Raw genomic sequence first — 17,520 nt, 5'->3', positions numbered from 1 at the left:
ATCCACACATTAGGCACAGCGCGGCGGGCGAGAAAGAGCTGTGAGGTGGGGGGTCCGCAGGGCTGCAGTGACTGAAACTGTGACAGAGACGCCAACACACTTATGCAAGTACTGTGGTAGTAAGAGAGTATCAGATATCATAGCAATTTGATGCATGTAGGAATGAACATGCCCATAAACATGGAATTATCATGCCAAAAAATACCATATCATATGACCAAAACACTATGGCAAAGAAACAGTATATGTCCAAAAAACATAGTATGGTTAAGTGATCAATGGTATTACCATATTATCATGGTACATGTCCAAAGGTATCAAAATACCACAGTAGTAACACAGTATTTCTTGGCACTCTCTTGGTGTGTAAAGCTGCAGATACAGCACACTGACCACACCAGTCACCTTCACAATGCACCGGACAGCACTAATGCAGCTATTGTCCCGGACCGCTGCAGAATCCAGGGAGAAGGTTGGTATTCTGGGGAATGTGCCCACTGATGGACACTCAATGGACCACCGGAGGCCTCACCAATGACCTTTCACCTTCAGAGCTGACTACTGTGAGTTCACAACATTCCCTGAGCTGTCAGGTGCTTTGTTTGTGTGTGTGTGGTCATAGAGAGGTTATGGGATGAGAAAAATCCTGACTTTTCTTCATTTTCTGGTACTTACCCATTCAAAACTCACCATCACGATGCTAGAACATTTTACATGGTCGTTTATTGACTCCCTCAAGTCTCTCTAGATCTGACTGGAGTCCCTCATTCCATGTAAGTCTATGGGGTTATTTCTGGTGAAAATAGTAAGTGTGATCTCTTGGTCAAGTATCACACATGATTTGAGGGATCATTCACCTGCAGCATTATGAGGAAATGAATCTTACTGCTAATGCAACTTATGAATGAACGTGTTTCTGCCTTTTGGCAGCGTATAACTGAGACTGAGAGATAAAACTCAGTGTGAATATGTTTCAGTGTGTGTGTAGGGTGTGAGGGGGCCTGGCTGACTGATTAACCTTTGACCTTCGGGCCTCCCAGGGTGAGAAGGCAGCTAACGAAGTCAATGCTGATCGACACTAATACCTTCATTCACAAAGAGCAGCGCAGAGACAGACACGACACTCCCTCACCGCAGAAACACCACAAATCACTCCCACACACACAGATATCAGCATCTAGAACTTCAGGATATTTCTCTAGAGGTCACTGAAATCTTCAGCGTCATGGTTAACCTGAAGAGTCGCTCTTTGAAAGTGCCGAGTGCCTTATCAGGTGAATTAATCTGTAGCGTCTTTATGACAACTGGAATCGAAGCACCTTAAATAAGGATGATATTTCTGACAACTAGGGCTGGGTATTGATACAGGTTTTCCAATTCGATTCCAATTTACAAGCTCTCGATTCGATTCTGATATAATTCATATGGGTATATTTCAGTTATATAATTTCAATCATTTAAGCATACGCCTTCAGATCAAACGTTTTTTTCAGGCAAGTGACCCCAAACTTATGAACAGTAGTGTATGTATATATGTATATTACATACATATATATTCTTTTAGTAATGAGATTTCACAGAATGAGTTTCATTCTGTGTCATTTGAGTCATCATTGAGTCTGTGTCATGTATTTGGCACCATCTCCTGGTGGCCATATGTAATTACAGTGAATGATCCTCTCTGCCCATGTTTGGATGACTTCCACCTCTGGTTGCAGCGATCTGAATCTTAATATGATTGGTTTAGCGTTCCATGATGCTGGACAACGTACTACATCATTTCCAATGAGGTCATCTGATCCAGGAAATCTAACGTGTTTTTAGCCAGATAGCACATTACGTGCTGTGTGCATATTGTGCTTCATGTGGATTATCTAATGATCTATGCATCCGATTACCTTGTGTGTGGGCTCGTTTGAAAGATAATCACCTCTTCTAAGTAATGATACATATGTTATATTTTATGCTCTGTTTATTTTCTGTGACATAGACATATACTTAGCTATTACTCACTATATTTTTGTCTGTTAGTGTAACACATATGCTGGTTTTATTCTACTCTTTGAGAGCTTTCCGACAACATGACACATGGCTATTTGAGAAAGGATATTAAGAGACGCTATTCAGTCTTTGGACAAACATTACACAGAACGAGTTTGACCAAACCTTTACAGTGAAAAGATCTCGCTAATGAACTTCTTCACCACTATACTAATCAATCACTGCTGAGAGAAATTTGAACTTTTACCAGCCAGTGGCTAATCATAGGCATTTGGTCTCTCATATGTGAGTAATTTAATCACATTGTAGAGAGTTGCGCATACAGTAAATGATCGATCTTGGGATTTAAGAATGAATACGAAAAGATCGCGTTGCATCGGAAAGTTGATATTTTTACAGAGACAACAGCAGCCAACAACAGTCTCTTTAAGCAGTATTGTCGTCCACACAGGACACTTATAGACCCCATTCACACCAGGCATATAGATGCTTCTCACAAAACATTTTAGACCCAGTTTACACCTGTATATAATGCTGACCACTTGTGATTGGATCACTCAAAACGCATCTTAATACCAGGTGTAAACAGTGTCATAGAGTGCAACAGTTTCCACACACTTTTCCCGCCGTCTTGGTTCCAAAGTATTTTTGGAAGTGTCAGATGCCCCTTGTATCAATTCCATGGCTTGTCCATGGAGAGTAAATAACTTCTCCCTGCTTGAAAAACCCATATCAGTCGACCACTAGCTTAAAATACACCGCAGTGCTTTCCACATGTTGCACTCGTACACTGATGACTCAGCGACAGTTATGTGCTCACTGGGACTCTCGTGAAAGCTGGGGCGTCTTGATCTGTATTTTTCTGTTAAAAAACATCCACTTATTGACACATTTTGTTTTATCGCTCTCTCTTTCTCTCTTTCAGTGTGTTGTTCTGGGAAAGCTAAAAGGGAAACATTTAGCTTGGAGGGCTCTTTGAGTCGGCCTGACAGTTGACGGATGACCGTCCATAAAGTGACAAAGAATAGTTGTGTGGCGGCCAGAGCGGCCCGGTGCTTCCCCCTGGGAAACTAATTGCCCTGAATTGTTAACGGCAACATTATTTTTCTGCCAATCACGTTGTTTCAATGGGCCAAAAATGAGCATGAAACAAGCCTTTTGACTGAACAGAAAAGTTAAATGTCTCCAATGTTGATCAAATTAACTTCAGCAGCCAGACAATGGACTATATATGTGTGAAAATAAAAGGCGGGGACAAAGGGGCTCTTTTAGCCCAGATTTCACAGTTGTGATGTAAAACTGCAGTGCCCTGAACCCGAGCAGTTTTTCTGAAAGGAAGAGCAAATGGGAACATATCTACACACACAAAAGACACAACTATGGCTCAGGAACTGATTTGTACAGATATTGTGTCGTGCTTGGATACGTTTAAACCAGACAAATGGACTTTGCATGTTGCAATGGAAATGTATGCACAAAAATTACAACTAAATACATATATTTCACACTATTATTTAGTAAAAACCAAAATGAAAATCCATTTGAGGTTTGTAAAAAGGACGGTTTGCTATGTACACATGCACAGCGCTGAATATTAAACACAAGTGACCACACAGCGTGAATAGAGAGTGAAGCAGCTAAATGCCGCGGCCCTTCACTATTGTTCCCATGAGGCCTTCGAGTACTCTGGAGATAAACAGCGTTTAGTAGTTAATAGGAACAGAGATACTCAGCTAATCAGATTGGTTTTCAGTGGGCTGTAAGTAGTCAGTAAATATAAGAACTGAGATGGGCACAAAATCAGTGTTAGTGAAGATAAACTGTAGCTATCCAACCTACAAACTACTCAACATTTTATATAGTTCAACTACAGTCAAGCTACATAAATTAGGTACTGCTGCTACATTGAAGCTACTTAAGCAGGCAACTACACTACCCATGATCCTGAAGAGAATCACTCCACCAATCAGAGAATCGCGTCGAACAAAGTGCGGCAAAAGAGCTCTGCAGCTCCGCCCACTCCCATGATGCACTGTGACTGATGCAAGTGTAGGGAATCGCTCTCCCTACACTCTCAAACTACTTATATTTTTGTGTATATCTGAATATTTTGTAATAAACTTAAAATATTTTATTTCCATACATATAATCAACAGTTTTATAATTTTCTATCGTTTTTAATGCGATTACGTAATTCACAATGCTTCATGGGATTGTAGTTCCTTCCTCACTCTTGTATCTTTGTCTTTTTGTCCGATTTTTAAATACTTTTTTTGCCTCAAATCAAAAGTTTGTAATGTTGCGATTCACCTCGGAGCTGGTTGGTTTGGTTAATGGCGCACGACTCTTATGAAGGATTTTATGAAATAACTATGGGAAAAAATATTTCCAAAAACCAGGATGACTGAAAAAGTGGGCAGGCACTGTTGCGCTCTCTTGCCTCAGTTTGCGTTGCGCTGCACTGCTAAGTGCTAAGTCCCATTCAAGCCTGAAGTACCACCTGTTTTCTCCAGGGGGCAGTAAGCGAAACTCCAGCTGTATAGGCAACGAGCAGCTTATACACAGAACAAACCACACTTACTGACAGCAGACAGCTTGATGGAGTGTAAATCCGAATGCAGGGATCTCAAGACGTGTTTTTCTAAGCTTCAAACTTAATTTAACTCCACACAGCGACCTAAAATGGTTTGTTTATGACGCAACGAAAACGAGATGCTCCAAAAGCATCCGTCGGACGCCGGTGTGCATTGACGCGTCCTTAAACAAGCCTTTATAATAAATCTCAGACTGACTGACAAATTCAATTGCAAAATGGATTGCTGTGAACTGTAGGCCAATTATAGTCTTGTGTTCAGTAATATGGAAGTAAACAATATATCGTATTCTATTATCTTTTTTAATGCTTCACTTGCATGCCTAAATAATGTAATGCATTTTAATTATCTGTATTATTATTTTTATAATATATATATATATTTTTTATAATTATTTAAATATAACTATTTATAATTCTTTAATCATAATATACTGAATTATTGTTACTTGAGGGGATTTATCAGCAAATATTTATGTATGTGATTAATTGCAATTAATTTGATTAATTGGCATTCCATGTAATAATTAGTAAATTTAGCTATGTAAAAACTCTGTAAATTCAAATGCAAACAGCAACATGCTAGCATTGCCTAGCTACATGCTAGCAACATGCTAGCAATGCCTAGCTTCATGCTAATACATGCTAGAAACACCTAGCAACATGCTAGCAACAAATGGATATATGCTAAAACATGCTAGCATTGTCTAGACTGATGTTAAAACATGCTAGTAATGCCTAGCTACAGGCTAATACATGATGGAAACACATAGCAACATGCTAGCAACAAATGGATACATGTTAAAACATGCTAGTATTGTCTAGATGGATGTTAAAACATGCTAGCAACATGCTAGCAGTGCCTAGCTACAAGCTAATACATGCTAGAAAAACCTAACAACATGTTAGCAACAAATATATACATGCTACAACATGTTAGCATTGTCTAGATTGACGCTAAAACATGCTAGCAACATGCTAGCAATGCCTAGCTACACGCTAATACATGTTAGAAACACCTAGCAACATTCTAGCAACAAACAGATACATGCTAAAACATGTTAACATTGTCTATATTGATGTTAAAGCATGCTAGCAACATGCTAGCAATGCCTAGCTACATGCTAATATATGCTAGAAAAACCTAGCAACATGTTAGCAACAAATATATACATGCTACAACATGTTAGCATTGTCTATATTGATGTTAAAACATGCTAGCAACATGCTAACAATGCCTAGTTACATGCTAATATATGCTAGAAAAACCTAGCAACATGCTAACAACAAGAATATACATGCTAATACATGCTAGCATTGACTAGATTGATGCTAACATTGACTAGATTGATGCTAGCAATGCCTAGCTACATGCTAATACATGCTAGAAACACCTAGCAACATTCTAACAATAAATGGATACATGCTAAAACTTGCTAGCATTGTCTATATTGATGCTAAAACATGCTAGCAACATGCTAGCAATGCCTAGCTACATGCTAATACATGTTAGCATTGCCTAGCTTGATGCTAAACATGCTTGCACCATGCTAGCAATGCCTAGCCATATCTCTGCACCAGAACATCTCATAGAGAGGTGGGATCTTTCAACTTGGGCCAGTTAGTGGGACATTGTCGTGACGAGTTTTGCCACTGCAAGCACCACTAACATTTTCTTCAGGAAATGTCCCTATCCAGTTATACCAACATTTTCTAATTGTAACCCCTCCTAGAGCTTTCAAGCTAAATTCACCAAACTCTGCACAGACCTTCAAACTGATCTGGAATAGTGTGCTATACCTTTTCTAATGGAACAAAAAGTGGCAAAATATCAGTATCGGCCTACAGTTTTGTGTTAAAATCGGTATCTGTATCGGCCAAACATTTTCTACTTTTAGTTAGTTACTCCCAAACACTGCCCACAACAGAGTCATGGGACAAAAAAAACAAAACAAAAAACTAGAAGAATCAAGAGAATGAATGACAAATTGCAGAAAGGACAAGAAAATTTGAAGAAAAAAAAAGAGACTGGAGAAAGTCTGAGTTTGAGTTTAGAGGGGGAGGTTTGAATTTTCCCTTGGCCCACTCTCTCTCTCTGGGGTAGAAGTTAGAGAGGGAGGGACAATGGCCCTGAAAGTCGGTTCCCAACCAGCCACTGAATAGCCACACTGTTGGAGGTAGCGGCTTAATTCAAAAGGCCGCTCAAGCACATTGTCCTCCCCAATCACAGCAGGAGAATAGACTTTACTGGTGGCTGCCAAAAGGTTAGTAGCACCGCTGAAAAGAGCCCAACATTATTCACTCGCTGAAACAGAGCACTGGGGGAAGGTGCAGTGTGCGTTCTTTCCCACTCGAAGGGACGGCCGTCACGTTGGCGGTCCGGATCAGTAGCCCAGTGCGGGCGATTTCACCCCGCCCCTCCCCGGTAACAGCCCTGTCCCACATGGAATACCAGCCGTGCCGAAACACAATTCCACCTTAACGTTTACTGCACACCCACAAACCTTTCAGTGAAACAGAGGGGGGAGGAAGATTCTTGCCTTTATAACGTCACCATGGGGAAACCTGTCCCGTTCTAATTACACTTCCCGCCCTTAACCGACCCATGATCCTCTGAGGACAAGAGGATTTAGGACGGCAGTCTGGGAAAAAGTGACTCTGAGAACAACACCATGATTTTATCAGCAGGAAAACAAGAGCTTTATGAGATAAATATAAATCAAGGTGACAAAAGAGCTGAAAATACAGTTCAAATCCTCAATGTAAGCAACAGGAACGGTCCTTTTGAAACTTCATTAAGGCCGTAAATCAAGGTAAATTATGGCTTCATAAAAATTGTAAAAGGTGCCATGTTCCTAAAGCACTTCTACTTGACTGTCCATTAAAGCCTGTCTTTATTCTCATTGGATGAGAGCGAGTAGAAAAATATGATCTTTGAAATTTAAAAGCAGCAGATAATTCATGAGATGTCACACGGCTTGATAACGTATGCCGAGCATTTGCATACATTTATTCAAAGTTAATTTGCAGTTTGGCCACGACATGCTTTCAGATTCCATATAGGAGATTGTCATTTGAGAGTAGAGACCACACACACACACACGCACACACGCACACACACATACACACTCTCACCTGTCCAGCACGTAGCTGAGTGCTTTCTGTCGCGTGCCTGAATAGACTGAAGGACTTTTTTCCCACGCCACCAAATTTGATGCATCGTGGAACAGGTGGATGTTGACCAGGTCGAAGGCACTGAGAGAGAAAGAAATCAGGATAATCATACTTTACAATAATGATAATTAGTGGCCAAGTCCCGAAGCGGCTAGCCCCTATTTTATCCGTTAGTATTAATATTATTATTCTGTCTGGGAGTCTATGGCAGCCCTATGAACCGTACATAGGAAAATGATGAAATTTGGCACACTGATAGGGGTGGGCATGAATAGCCCCTATACCAAATTTGGGGTCTCTAGGGCATACACTATAGTGCCACCACCAATTAAAATATTCACTTTTCTTTTGCACATATCTTTTGAACCATTTATCCTAGAGACACAATTCTTTTTTGTCTGATTTCTCTCCTCTTCATAATTCAAATAAAACTTAAAACCCTGCCCATTACAGTGGTCGCCATCTTGGATTATTGCATTTACAGTTTAAACTTTTCACATCCTTCAAACTTTGTCCGATCTGTCCAAACGATGGCTCAAAATAATCTCCAGACCGAGCCGCACAGAACTGAATAGAAACCATTTTAATTAGTGCAACTGTTTAGAGATTATGCCAATGCAAAGTTAATGAGGTCGATGTGAAAATGGATTTGAGGCTGTATATCAACAATGCTTTGTCCTATTGAAATGAAATATGGTATGCTTCATCAGGACCATGATCCGAGGTAACATGCAAATTTGGTGACAAAATGTAAAAAATTGGCTATTTTTGCCCGTAACTTTTGAACCGTTTGTCCTAAAATTATGAGTTTGGATTCTTTGGGCCATGAGGATTTCAACGATATAAATGTTTCCAACATCAGCCATATAACCTCTCCGCCATTTTATATTTTATATAAAAGTAATGTAATGTATATTTTAAATGCTTTGTCCGATCTGAATGACAATTGGTAGGGGTCTTTGACATCATGTCCTGAGGGTACCTAAGCAGTTTGGAGACAGCATCACATAGTGGTCAAAATGCTTAGTAAATTTAAACAAAACTTTTAACTTGTGGGGCAGTGGTTAGAGCTCTGGGCTTTAGTTCAAAGGACTGGGTGAACCCCGGTTCGAAACCCGCTTCAGCTGGTATAAACGTTGTGACTCTGTTGTGCTGGAGTATTGTGCTTAGGGAATGGCTTTAAGGCCTGGCCCCAATCATTGCTGCTAGCATATTTAATAATAATAATAATTGGTAATCATATTTTATTCATTTTTGTACAAATTGCTTAAAATTAATTCCTTTTTACTCTAGAACATGTTTAATTTTATTTGTTAACAGTCGTTTACTCCATATGCAATATTGCCATTTTACTTTCATTTTACACCGCAAAGCAAACTAAATTGAATTGAATATAGGGGATAACGAGGCTAGTTGTCACACTTTTTACTCCAGTAAATATTTCTCAGAGTCATTTTATTTATGAAAGTTTTGGCTTCAAAATAACTAGCCCAAAAATAGTAAAAAAAAATTTATAATAATAAAATAAAAATAATAATTCTAATAATAATAAATTATTACAAAAAATAAAAAAAGGGAAAAATAATGAAAAAAATTACAAAAAGATTCATTAAACAGCAAAAGTGGAAAACGTAATCTAAAACAGTTTTATCTAACAAATATTGAAATTGATAAATTGTATATAACTTAGGGCTGTCGATTTAACTCGTTAATTCAGTGTGATTAATTATACGAAAATAATGTGTAAAAGAAATTTACGCAATTAATCATGTCCCCAGACCGTAATAAAGAAGATTCCTGAGCAATTCAAGCTTGAAGTACCACCTGTTTTCTCCAGGGGGCAGTAAGCGAAACTTTAGCTGTACAGGCAACGAGCAGCTTATACAGAGAACAAACCACACTTACCTACAGCATTTAAAAACACAATGTTTAAATCACAGCTTGATGGAGTGCAAATCCGAACTTCGGGATCTCAAGGCGTGTTTTTCTAAGTATTAAACTACGTTTAACTTGACACAGCGACCTAAAAATGGTATGTTTATGACCCGACGCAACCAAAGTGAGACGCTCACTCCAGAAGCATCTGTCTGACGCGGGTGTACACTGACGCATCATTAAACAAGCCCTCATAATAAATCTCAAACTGATTGACAAATACAATTGCAAAATGGATTGCTGTGAGCTGTAGGCCAATAACCATGTAATTAATTCGATTAAACTTTTAAACGATTGGCATCCCTAATAAATGTATGAAAATGTATTTAAAACACATGTGACAACGAGTCCCGACCTGACTTTCACAAAAAAATACCTTTGTCCTATGAACACATTAAAACTTTTGGTAAAAATATGCCGTCATAATATAATTGACCATTGACTGAATGTATGCCAGTGTGGTTTGATGATGTTTGCTTGTTTACCCAAGAGATATCACAACAATTTGATGATAGTGAAAATTCTGATTCTAGAAAAAACACATTTGTGCAATTTGACTTGACTCTGTTATAGCCCTTGTGACAAAGTCCCCATGTGACAACTAGCCCCGGTCTCCCCTATAACAAGTTAATTTAAGGCTGTTTCTTTGTTCTGTTTATTCACAAGTACTGAAGTCTTTTAAATGAATGAAATCGAGCGAGCTGATAATTAATTCTGGTTTTAAATATCATGCAATCTGACCTCTGACATCTTACATAACTTGCACAACTAGTGTATTTGTGTCTATTTGTATAGCAGCTGATATTGCGAGCAGTAATCTGGTTAACAGTGACACGATCAGAAAGACAGCATGACTAAACCTGTTACACCTCCGTCACCTCTCTCTCTCATGTCATCCCTCCATCAGGCCAGCGTTTAGAGCATGCCTGTTCTCCTGTCATCCTTCTATTAAATTAGACCCCCCTCTCTCCGTCCATTTCCCAGAGACTGGAACCTTTGATTCATTCCGCACAAGTTCAGTTGTATGTAATGTTTTGTGTCATCTGTCATATGGAACTGCACGGCTAACGTGATTAGCTCTAATCTAATCCCGCTCTGATACAAACGCCACAAACTCTCAGTGGACTCCTGTAGGACTCACTGAGGAACACAAAGATGTTGAGCAGAATGTACAAGCAGCTCTTTTCCATACAGTGTAAGTGGTGGGGATTTTACCATCAAGCTCTAAAAATGTCAGAAAACACCACTGAAGTATCATAAATGACTTGTACGCTATATTCCAAGATTTTGAATGTTTTTATGATTTTATGATACTTCTATGGTGTTTTTTTTGTGCACTTTGGAGCTCGTCAGTTCCTGGTCACTGTATGTCTTCTTTGTGCGTAAAAGGCAGCATGAACATTCTGCTTAACATCTGCGTTACACAGAAGAAACAAAGTCATACAGGTTTGGAATGACATGAGGATGAGTAAATAATGGCAGGATTTCCGTTAGGGATGCACCGATGTATTGGCTGCCGATATTTATTGGTTAATTATTAAAATCATCTGCATATCGGCAGGGGCGCATACTACACATTTCCGAGCAGGTATGTGAAACTAAATTTTGTGCCCCATGTATCTGTCAAGCGAGGGGGTGGTCATATCCATTATAAGCGTTGAGCGGGGGAGTGGGGGGGTTATGTTGGACGGGTCGAGGAGGCCGATTGCGCCACCTTTAGTGAGCCGCTGGTGCCCCCCTTTACATGGCACCCCCCTATGCATTGCATACTTTGCATATATGGTTTTTGCACCTCTGCATGTCAGTTAGAAGCATAAAAATGTATAATAATATCCATGATATGTAGAAGGGTTGGCACTCCTAAGAACACGTAAAATTCTTTCTCGTTCTTATGTTAATGTGGAAGAAACTGCCATAAACAGACGTGACGGTTGTGAAAACGGCACTTACATATTTGCTACATCGTGAGGAAAATGCTTGGAAACCAGCAGACTTTATCCCTATTCGGACAGGATTAGTTTTCCCGACCTATGTTTTCCTCGGGAAGTCTGCATGTAATGCAGTAATTTTCAGCAGTGCAGGAATGCTGATATGACCGATTCGTGCGGGATTAAAATGACTGAGAAGCTCTGGTAATTATTACAGTATCCCATGTCCCCATATAAAACTAATCCCGTCCAGTTAGGGCATTTGACTTCCGAGATATACAGCAGGTATGATACTCATTAATTATGCCTGACTGATTTAAATTAAGATAGAAATTCCAATATGAACTTGTGTAATTTCCAAGCCTTAAAGGTGCTGTATGTAAGATTGGCAACTAGCGTTTGAAATGGGTACTGCAGTCCAAATTGTGTGCCCCGCCCCAGACTCGATGCTCATGTGGGTTGTCAGAATGACACTCAATGCTTACCTGTTAAGGAGAAAATTAGCCAACTCAGCATCCGTTTTAGAGGATTTCTGGGCTTTAAGCTGTCTCCATCTTCCAAAGGCATCTCCAATATTTATCCTTGTTTTACTACGCCTCTGGTCATGGTGGTTTTTAGACAGATGGCGAGGCTTTTTAGGTCAGGTGGAATCTGTTATCTCTGATCCAGTTGGTTTGCTGGCGTCCATGGCTGCAGCACGCAGTGTTGTTTGCCGGCAAACTTGTTCAAATCTGGCAACCCGGCGGTGTCGAAACACTATTGATAAGTGGGCAGTGGGCGGGATCACACAGGCCAAAACATAAACAGAAATTCCGGCCGGAATGGAAACTTCAAAGTAGAATATTCTGGCTGTAGCATTGTTATCAGAGAAGCCAGTATTTCAACTTAGCATGTTTCCTAATTCTCTAATGACATATGTTAGTCATTTTATGATTTAGTACAGCAAAAATATTACATATGGCACCTTTAAGGCTGCGTTTCTGTATTTAGCGCATCAGTCAGCGTGAGCAAGCGGCGCCCTCTAGCGGTCTGGATTGCATCCTCCATTACCAATTATACCATTATAATTCAGCATTTAATAGGGGTTTTGTTCCTTTGGTTTAAACGTTTTATGTGGTTGAAATTTCCGTGGAATTTCCCAACATATAGTATGCACAGCATGAATTCCCTTTTCTCCCTAATTTGGAATGCCCAATTCCCAATGTGCTTTTTAAGTCCTCGTGGTCGCGTAGTGATTCACCTCAATCCGGGTGGCGGAGGACGAATCCCATTTGCCTCCGCGTCTGAGACCATCAACCTGTGCATCTTATCACGTGGCTTGTTGAGCACGTTGCCACGGAGACATAGCGCGTGTGGAGGCTTCATGCCATCCACCGCGGCATCCACGCTCAACTCACCACGCGCCCCACATTATAGCGATCACAAGGAGGTTACCCCATGTGACTCTACCCTCCCTAGCAACTGGGCCAATTTGGTTGCTTAGGAGACCTGGCTGGAGTCACTCAGCACGCCTTGGGATTTGAACTAGTGAGCTAGCGAACTCCAGGGGTGGTAGCTAGCATATTTTACCACTGAGCTACCCAGGCCCCCACAGCATGAATTTTTAATGTACTATCATTTACAGTACATACATGTAAAATGTGAGTTCTGTTGTTTTGAAATGCAAAAACAAGTGCAGAAATGTTCATCTTTACATCGTCTATTTACCTTCAACTTGTAACCCGTTACACATTTTTTTAAAGCATAATTCCTCAGTAAAACAGTGATCCGATGACAAATTAAGGTAAGTGGCTAAAATATCGGTATCGGCCTATTTTTTTTATTAAAACCGATATCGGTCAACAATGTAATATTGTTGCATCCCTAATGGTCCAATACAAATGTTGCTCTTTAATGTAGGTGATGTAAGGGAAATGCTATGATTTGTCAGGAATAGTAGCTGGTCAGGATTGGATTTTTTGTCTGTAAAGCAGACAGTATCTTGTTTTAAGTGTTTTAGGATGTGAAAACTGTGATGTCTGAGGATAGAAATTAAACTCACCAGTCAGCGAGAGTCCATCGAGTTCTGATAAAGCCTTTCCTGGACCACTTACACTGCAGGAAGACAAAAACAACAGTACAATCAATACAGAGTTCCTGCCATTAAATAAATCTGCAATAACAAATCCTAACCAAACAATTGCAAAGCAATCATAAAGCGTGATGATATCGTACAGTGTGCAATTGAGACATGCACATCACGCATGCTTTCATATTTTCCTTTCTAATGCAATGATATTTTAGGTGTGACCAAATACTTTTAGGGCAACTGTACTTAAAGACGTCTTTTATTTAGACATGGTTATTCTAGCTGCAGTAGAACGAACAGAAGCTCTTTCCTGCTGTAAATTATCCAATCAGAGGGCAGAACTCACTCATGACACATGACTCGTTGTGCTGAATGTTATTAAATGAGAGACAAATTGATGCTGCAAGCCTCCTCATTACCGATGCAAAGAAAAATAAATAAATAAATAACCCCTCTCTCTCTTTCACTCTCTCTAATGGGGAGTTAACTGCAGCGATGAATAAACTAATTACTGGCCGGGTCACATAATTACATATGGACTAATTTTATTTAAAAACTCTGATGCAAATTGAAAGCCTGAGAGCGATTTAATTGCGCCTCACATCTTTCAGTTGGCATTAGGACAAGATTAACTGTATCAAATTCAATTACATTTGCATACGGGTACTTGCATTAATCTATAAGCCACGGTGAGGCCGAATGCACTTCACAATGTCAATAAGAGCGACCGTCCCACCCACATCAGTACAGACACAGAGAACACCGCTCAGACTTTACAATTAAAAAATCATTTCCTTCTGTACCTGCTACAGCAAGATAAATATATTAAATTAAATATGACTTTAAATATTGCTATTGTCTTCATCTATACGGCATATGGTTACACGGCTTAGGAAGACCTGAAATGGAGTGCATGAGGTATATTTTTTAATTGCTGATGCCTGTACAGAGAGGCTAAATATAGACCACGTAAGTGCCCGCCCACTTTTTCAGCTACCTTGGTTCTGTAAGTGTTTTTTCCCCATTCTTCAATAGTGATTTCATAAATCCTTCATAAAAGAGTTGTGCACCATGAACCAAACCAACCAGCTCTGAGATGCATCACAACATTAGACACTTTGATTAGAAGCATAAAAGTATTTGAAAATCAGATAAAAAGACAAAGATACAAGACTGTGTACTAAGGATGCACCGCAATAAGATATTCGGCCGAAAGCTGGAAATCTGGGCCAAAAATGTGAACAGAAACAGTTACTTTCAGGGTTCCCACTCTTTTCAAGGCACAATTTTACAGGACATTTTATGTGTGTCCAACAAATGTCACATTTAAGCAAAAATTCACCTACTCACCTCCAGATTAGTAGTTTGCTACACGGCCCAGTGCAAACAAGCGCAGACAGTGCATGCAAAAAATTCATTTTCACCCAAATACGTCAAATTCACAACATTCTGTGTTTTATAGCTAAAGCCATTTTTATGAATACATTTCGTGATCATCTGACCACCATCGTCGTCTAAAGTTCATAACTCAAATGTTTTTTGTAGAAAACACGACAGCAATATGACACCTATATGAGTCCTGATCGTTACTATGTTTTTGTGCATGCAACAAAAACTTTGTTAGCAACACAGTTATATTATATCCAGTGGAGTTTATGGAAACACACTGTATATAAAATGTAATATGCAAATGCACGTTCTGTTAGTATATGTGTTTCCTAGTTGCTCATTAATGTCTACATGCCCAGCAGTGATGAAGTCATCACACTCTTGATTATTAGTGCATTAATAAAGAGTGTTTTCTGTGCTTGAGCAGAGGTTGTGAGTCTGAGTTTGAGCCATTAACACAGCGGTCAAATATCCCCATCCACTGTTCGAGCCGAGTCGCTCTCTACATCAGCGGTGTCTCAAACACGAGTCCAGTTCAAACCCCTCTGCATCCGCCAGTCCCAGTCACTTCTTTGAGTGACAGTCTCAGAGAAACCCAGTTTATTCTTCCCCACTCACAACAATACTGACAACATGGATGATGGACATTTACAAGGACAACTATTAGAATAGGAAGGTATGCATTTGCCCTTTGTTGTGCATTTATATTGCTGCAGTTTCTAAAATCAAATTTAAGACTTAAGACCTTTTTAAGACCGGAACAAATAAAACTGATCACTTTAAAATTTGTTTATGCACCATTATATCAATACATACGAATTTGAAGTCAGACAGATATTGGATTTCGCTAATACGATAATGTGTTGAAAGAAAGGCAATGACACATTAAACTGACGATAGTCTAAACTGAATGTGTTAAAACTGTTCTTTCCATTCTGTAAGGAGGTGGGCCAGATGGAGACTAAAACTAAAACAAAAAATTGAATAAAATCCTAGATGCAGTTTATTGTGCAATTAAAATACCAATGATAACCAGAAAGAAAGAGGAAAAAAATCGATGCATAATGTGGGACTTTTAACTTTAAACAAACCCAAAATATTCCGGGGACTCTTATTCAAACGTGAAATAAAATGTGCACTCTTACAACAATCTACAACGTATTACAATATAAACACTTTGAAGTAAACACTGTCATATTTCATCAACAGTAGATCATCAGCAATCGTTTAATGTCCAGTACTCACTGACTGGCACCTACTCTACTTTAAAGGACCCACACCACTTTAAATCATCATTAAGACTTTTGATAAACCATTTAAGATATTTAAGACTTTTTAAGGACCCGTGGGAACCCTGTTATAAGTACTTTGTAAGCACTTTGTAGGGTTTGCTCTTATAAGGCGAAAGTCAGTTTTAATGATGAATGCATCATTTTTTAAAAATATTGTCCAATAAGTTAATACGTTTACAAGTTGTTCAAGCCTAAATGTTATGAAGTTAATGTGTGTTTGTGTATAATGTATAATTAATAATTATTACAACATGGGGGGCCTGGGTAGCTCAGCGAGTATTGACGCTGACTACAACCCCTGGATTCACGAGTTTGAATCCAGGGCGTGCTGAGTGACTCCAGCCAGGTCTCCTTAGCAACCAAATTGGCCCGGTTGCTATGGAGGGGAGAGTCACACGGGGTAACCTCCTCGTGGTCGCTATAACGTGGTTCTCGCTCTCGGTGGGGCGTGGGGCGAGTTGCGCGTGGATGCTGCAGAGAATAGCGTGAAGCCTCCACACGCGCTATGTCTCCGTGGTAACGCACTCAACAAGTCACGTGATAAGATGCGCGGATTGACGGTCTCAGATGCGGAGGCAACTGAGATTCGTCCTCCGCCACGCTGGATTGAGGCGAGTCACTGCGCCACCACGAGGACTTAGAGCGCATTGGGAATTGGGCATTCCAAACTGGGGAGAAAAATAAATTATTCCAAAATAAAAGTCTACACAACCGCCCCCCCACAATCCCATTAATTATTGCGAATGATGTAATCAAATAATGAAAAAAAAAATAAAACTATTGATTTAAAGTTGTTGATTATAAATATAAAAACAACATATTCTGATATGTGCAAATATATAAGTAGTTTGAGAGTGTAGTGAGAGCGACTCGATTGCATCAATCACAGTGCATCATGGGAGTGGGCGGAGCTGCAGAGCTCTTTTGATTCTCTGATTGGTGGATCTTTCAGGATCATGGGTAATGCAGTTCTTCAACAGAAATTATGCTATTTAACAAAAGATAGTTGAAATAACGCTTCAAAAGAAGCATTTACTGTCGATGAACCACCTCAGAGCTCACGGTCTTTAAAGTTTTAAAAGTTATCATTAAAAATCAATTCCCCTATGGAGAATTAACAGAACCAGACTTTTGCACTAT

The 17,520-nt window shown here is 39.6% G+C and overlaps 2 protein-coding genes across 2 annotated transcripts in view; both read right to left on the bottom strand.

The window, feature by feature from the left end:
• The window catches only part of LOC127411940 (serum response factor-like), an 896,621-nt gene that overhangs the window by 368,333 nt on the left and 510,768 nt on the right, over nucleotides 1-17,520 (bottom strand). The gene's annotated exons all lie outside the window — the stretch shown is intronic.
• LOC127411960 (inositol polyphosphate-5-phosphatase A-like) overlaps nucleotides 1-17,520 on the bottom strand; it is a 229,095-nt gene that overhangs the window by 77,649 nt on the left and 133,926 nt on the right. The window contains exons 7-8 of the mRNA XM_051647929.1: nucleotides 13,673-13,725; nucleotides 7,730-7,849 (exon numbers count right to left, since the gene is read on the bottom strand). Coding sequence (XP_051503889.1) covers nucleotides 7,730-7,849; nucleotides 13,673-13,725 — 173 coding nt within the window. The remainder of the gene's footprint in view (nucleotides 1-7,729; nucleotides 7,850-13,672; nucleotides 13,726-17,520) is intronic.

Source organism: Myxocyprinus asiaticus, chromosome 21, assembly GCF_019703515.2.
Source record: "Myxocyprinus asiaticus isolate MX2 ecotype Aquarium Trade chromosome 21, UBuf_Myxa_2, whole genome shotgun sequence".
Classification (NCBI taxonomy): domain Eukaryota; kingdom Metazoa; phylum Chordata; class Actinopteri; order Cypriniformes; family Catostomidae; genus Myxocyprinus; species Myxocyprinus asiaticus.
The sequence above is the reverse complement of the archived record's forward strand: the minus strand, read 5'-3'. Positions and strand labels throughout refer to the sequence as shown.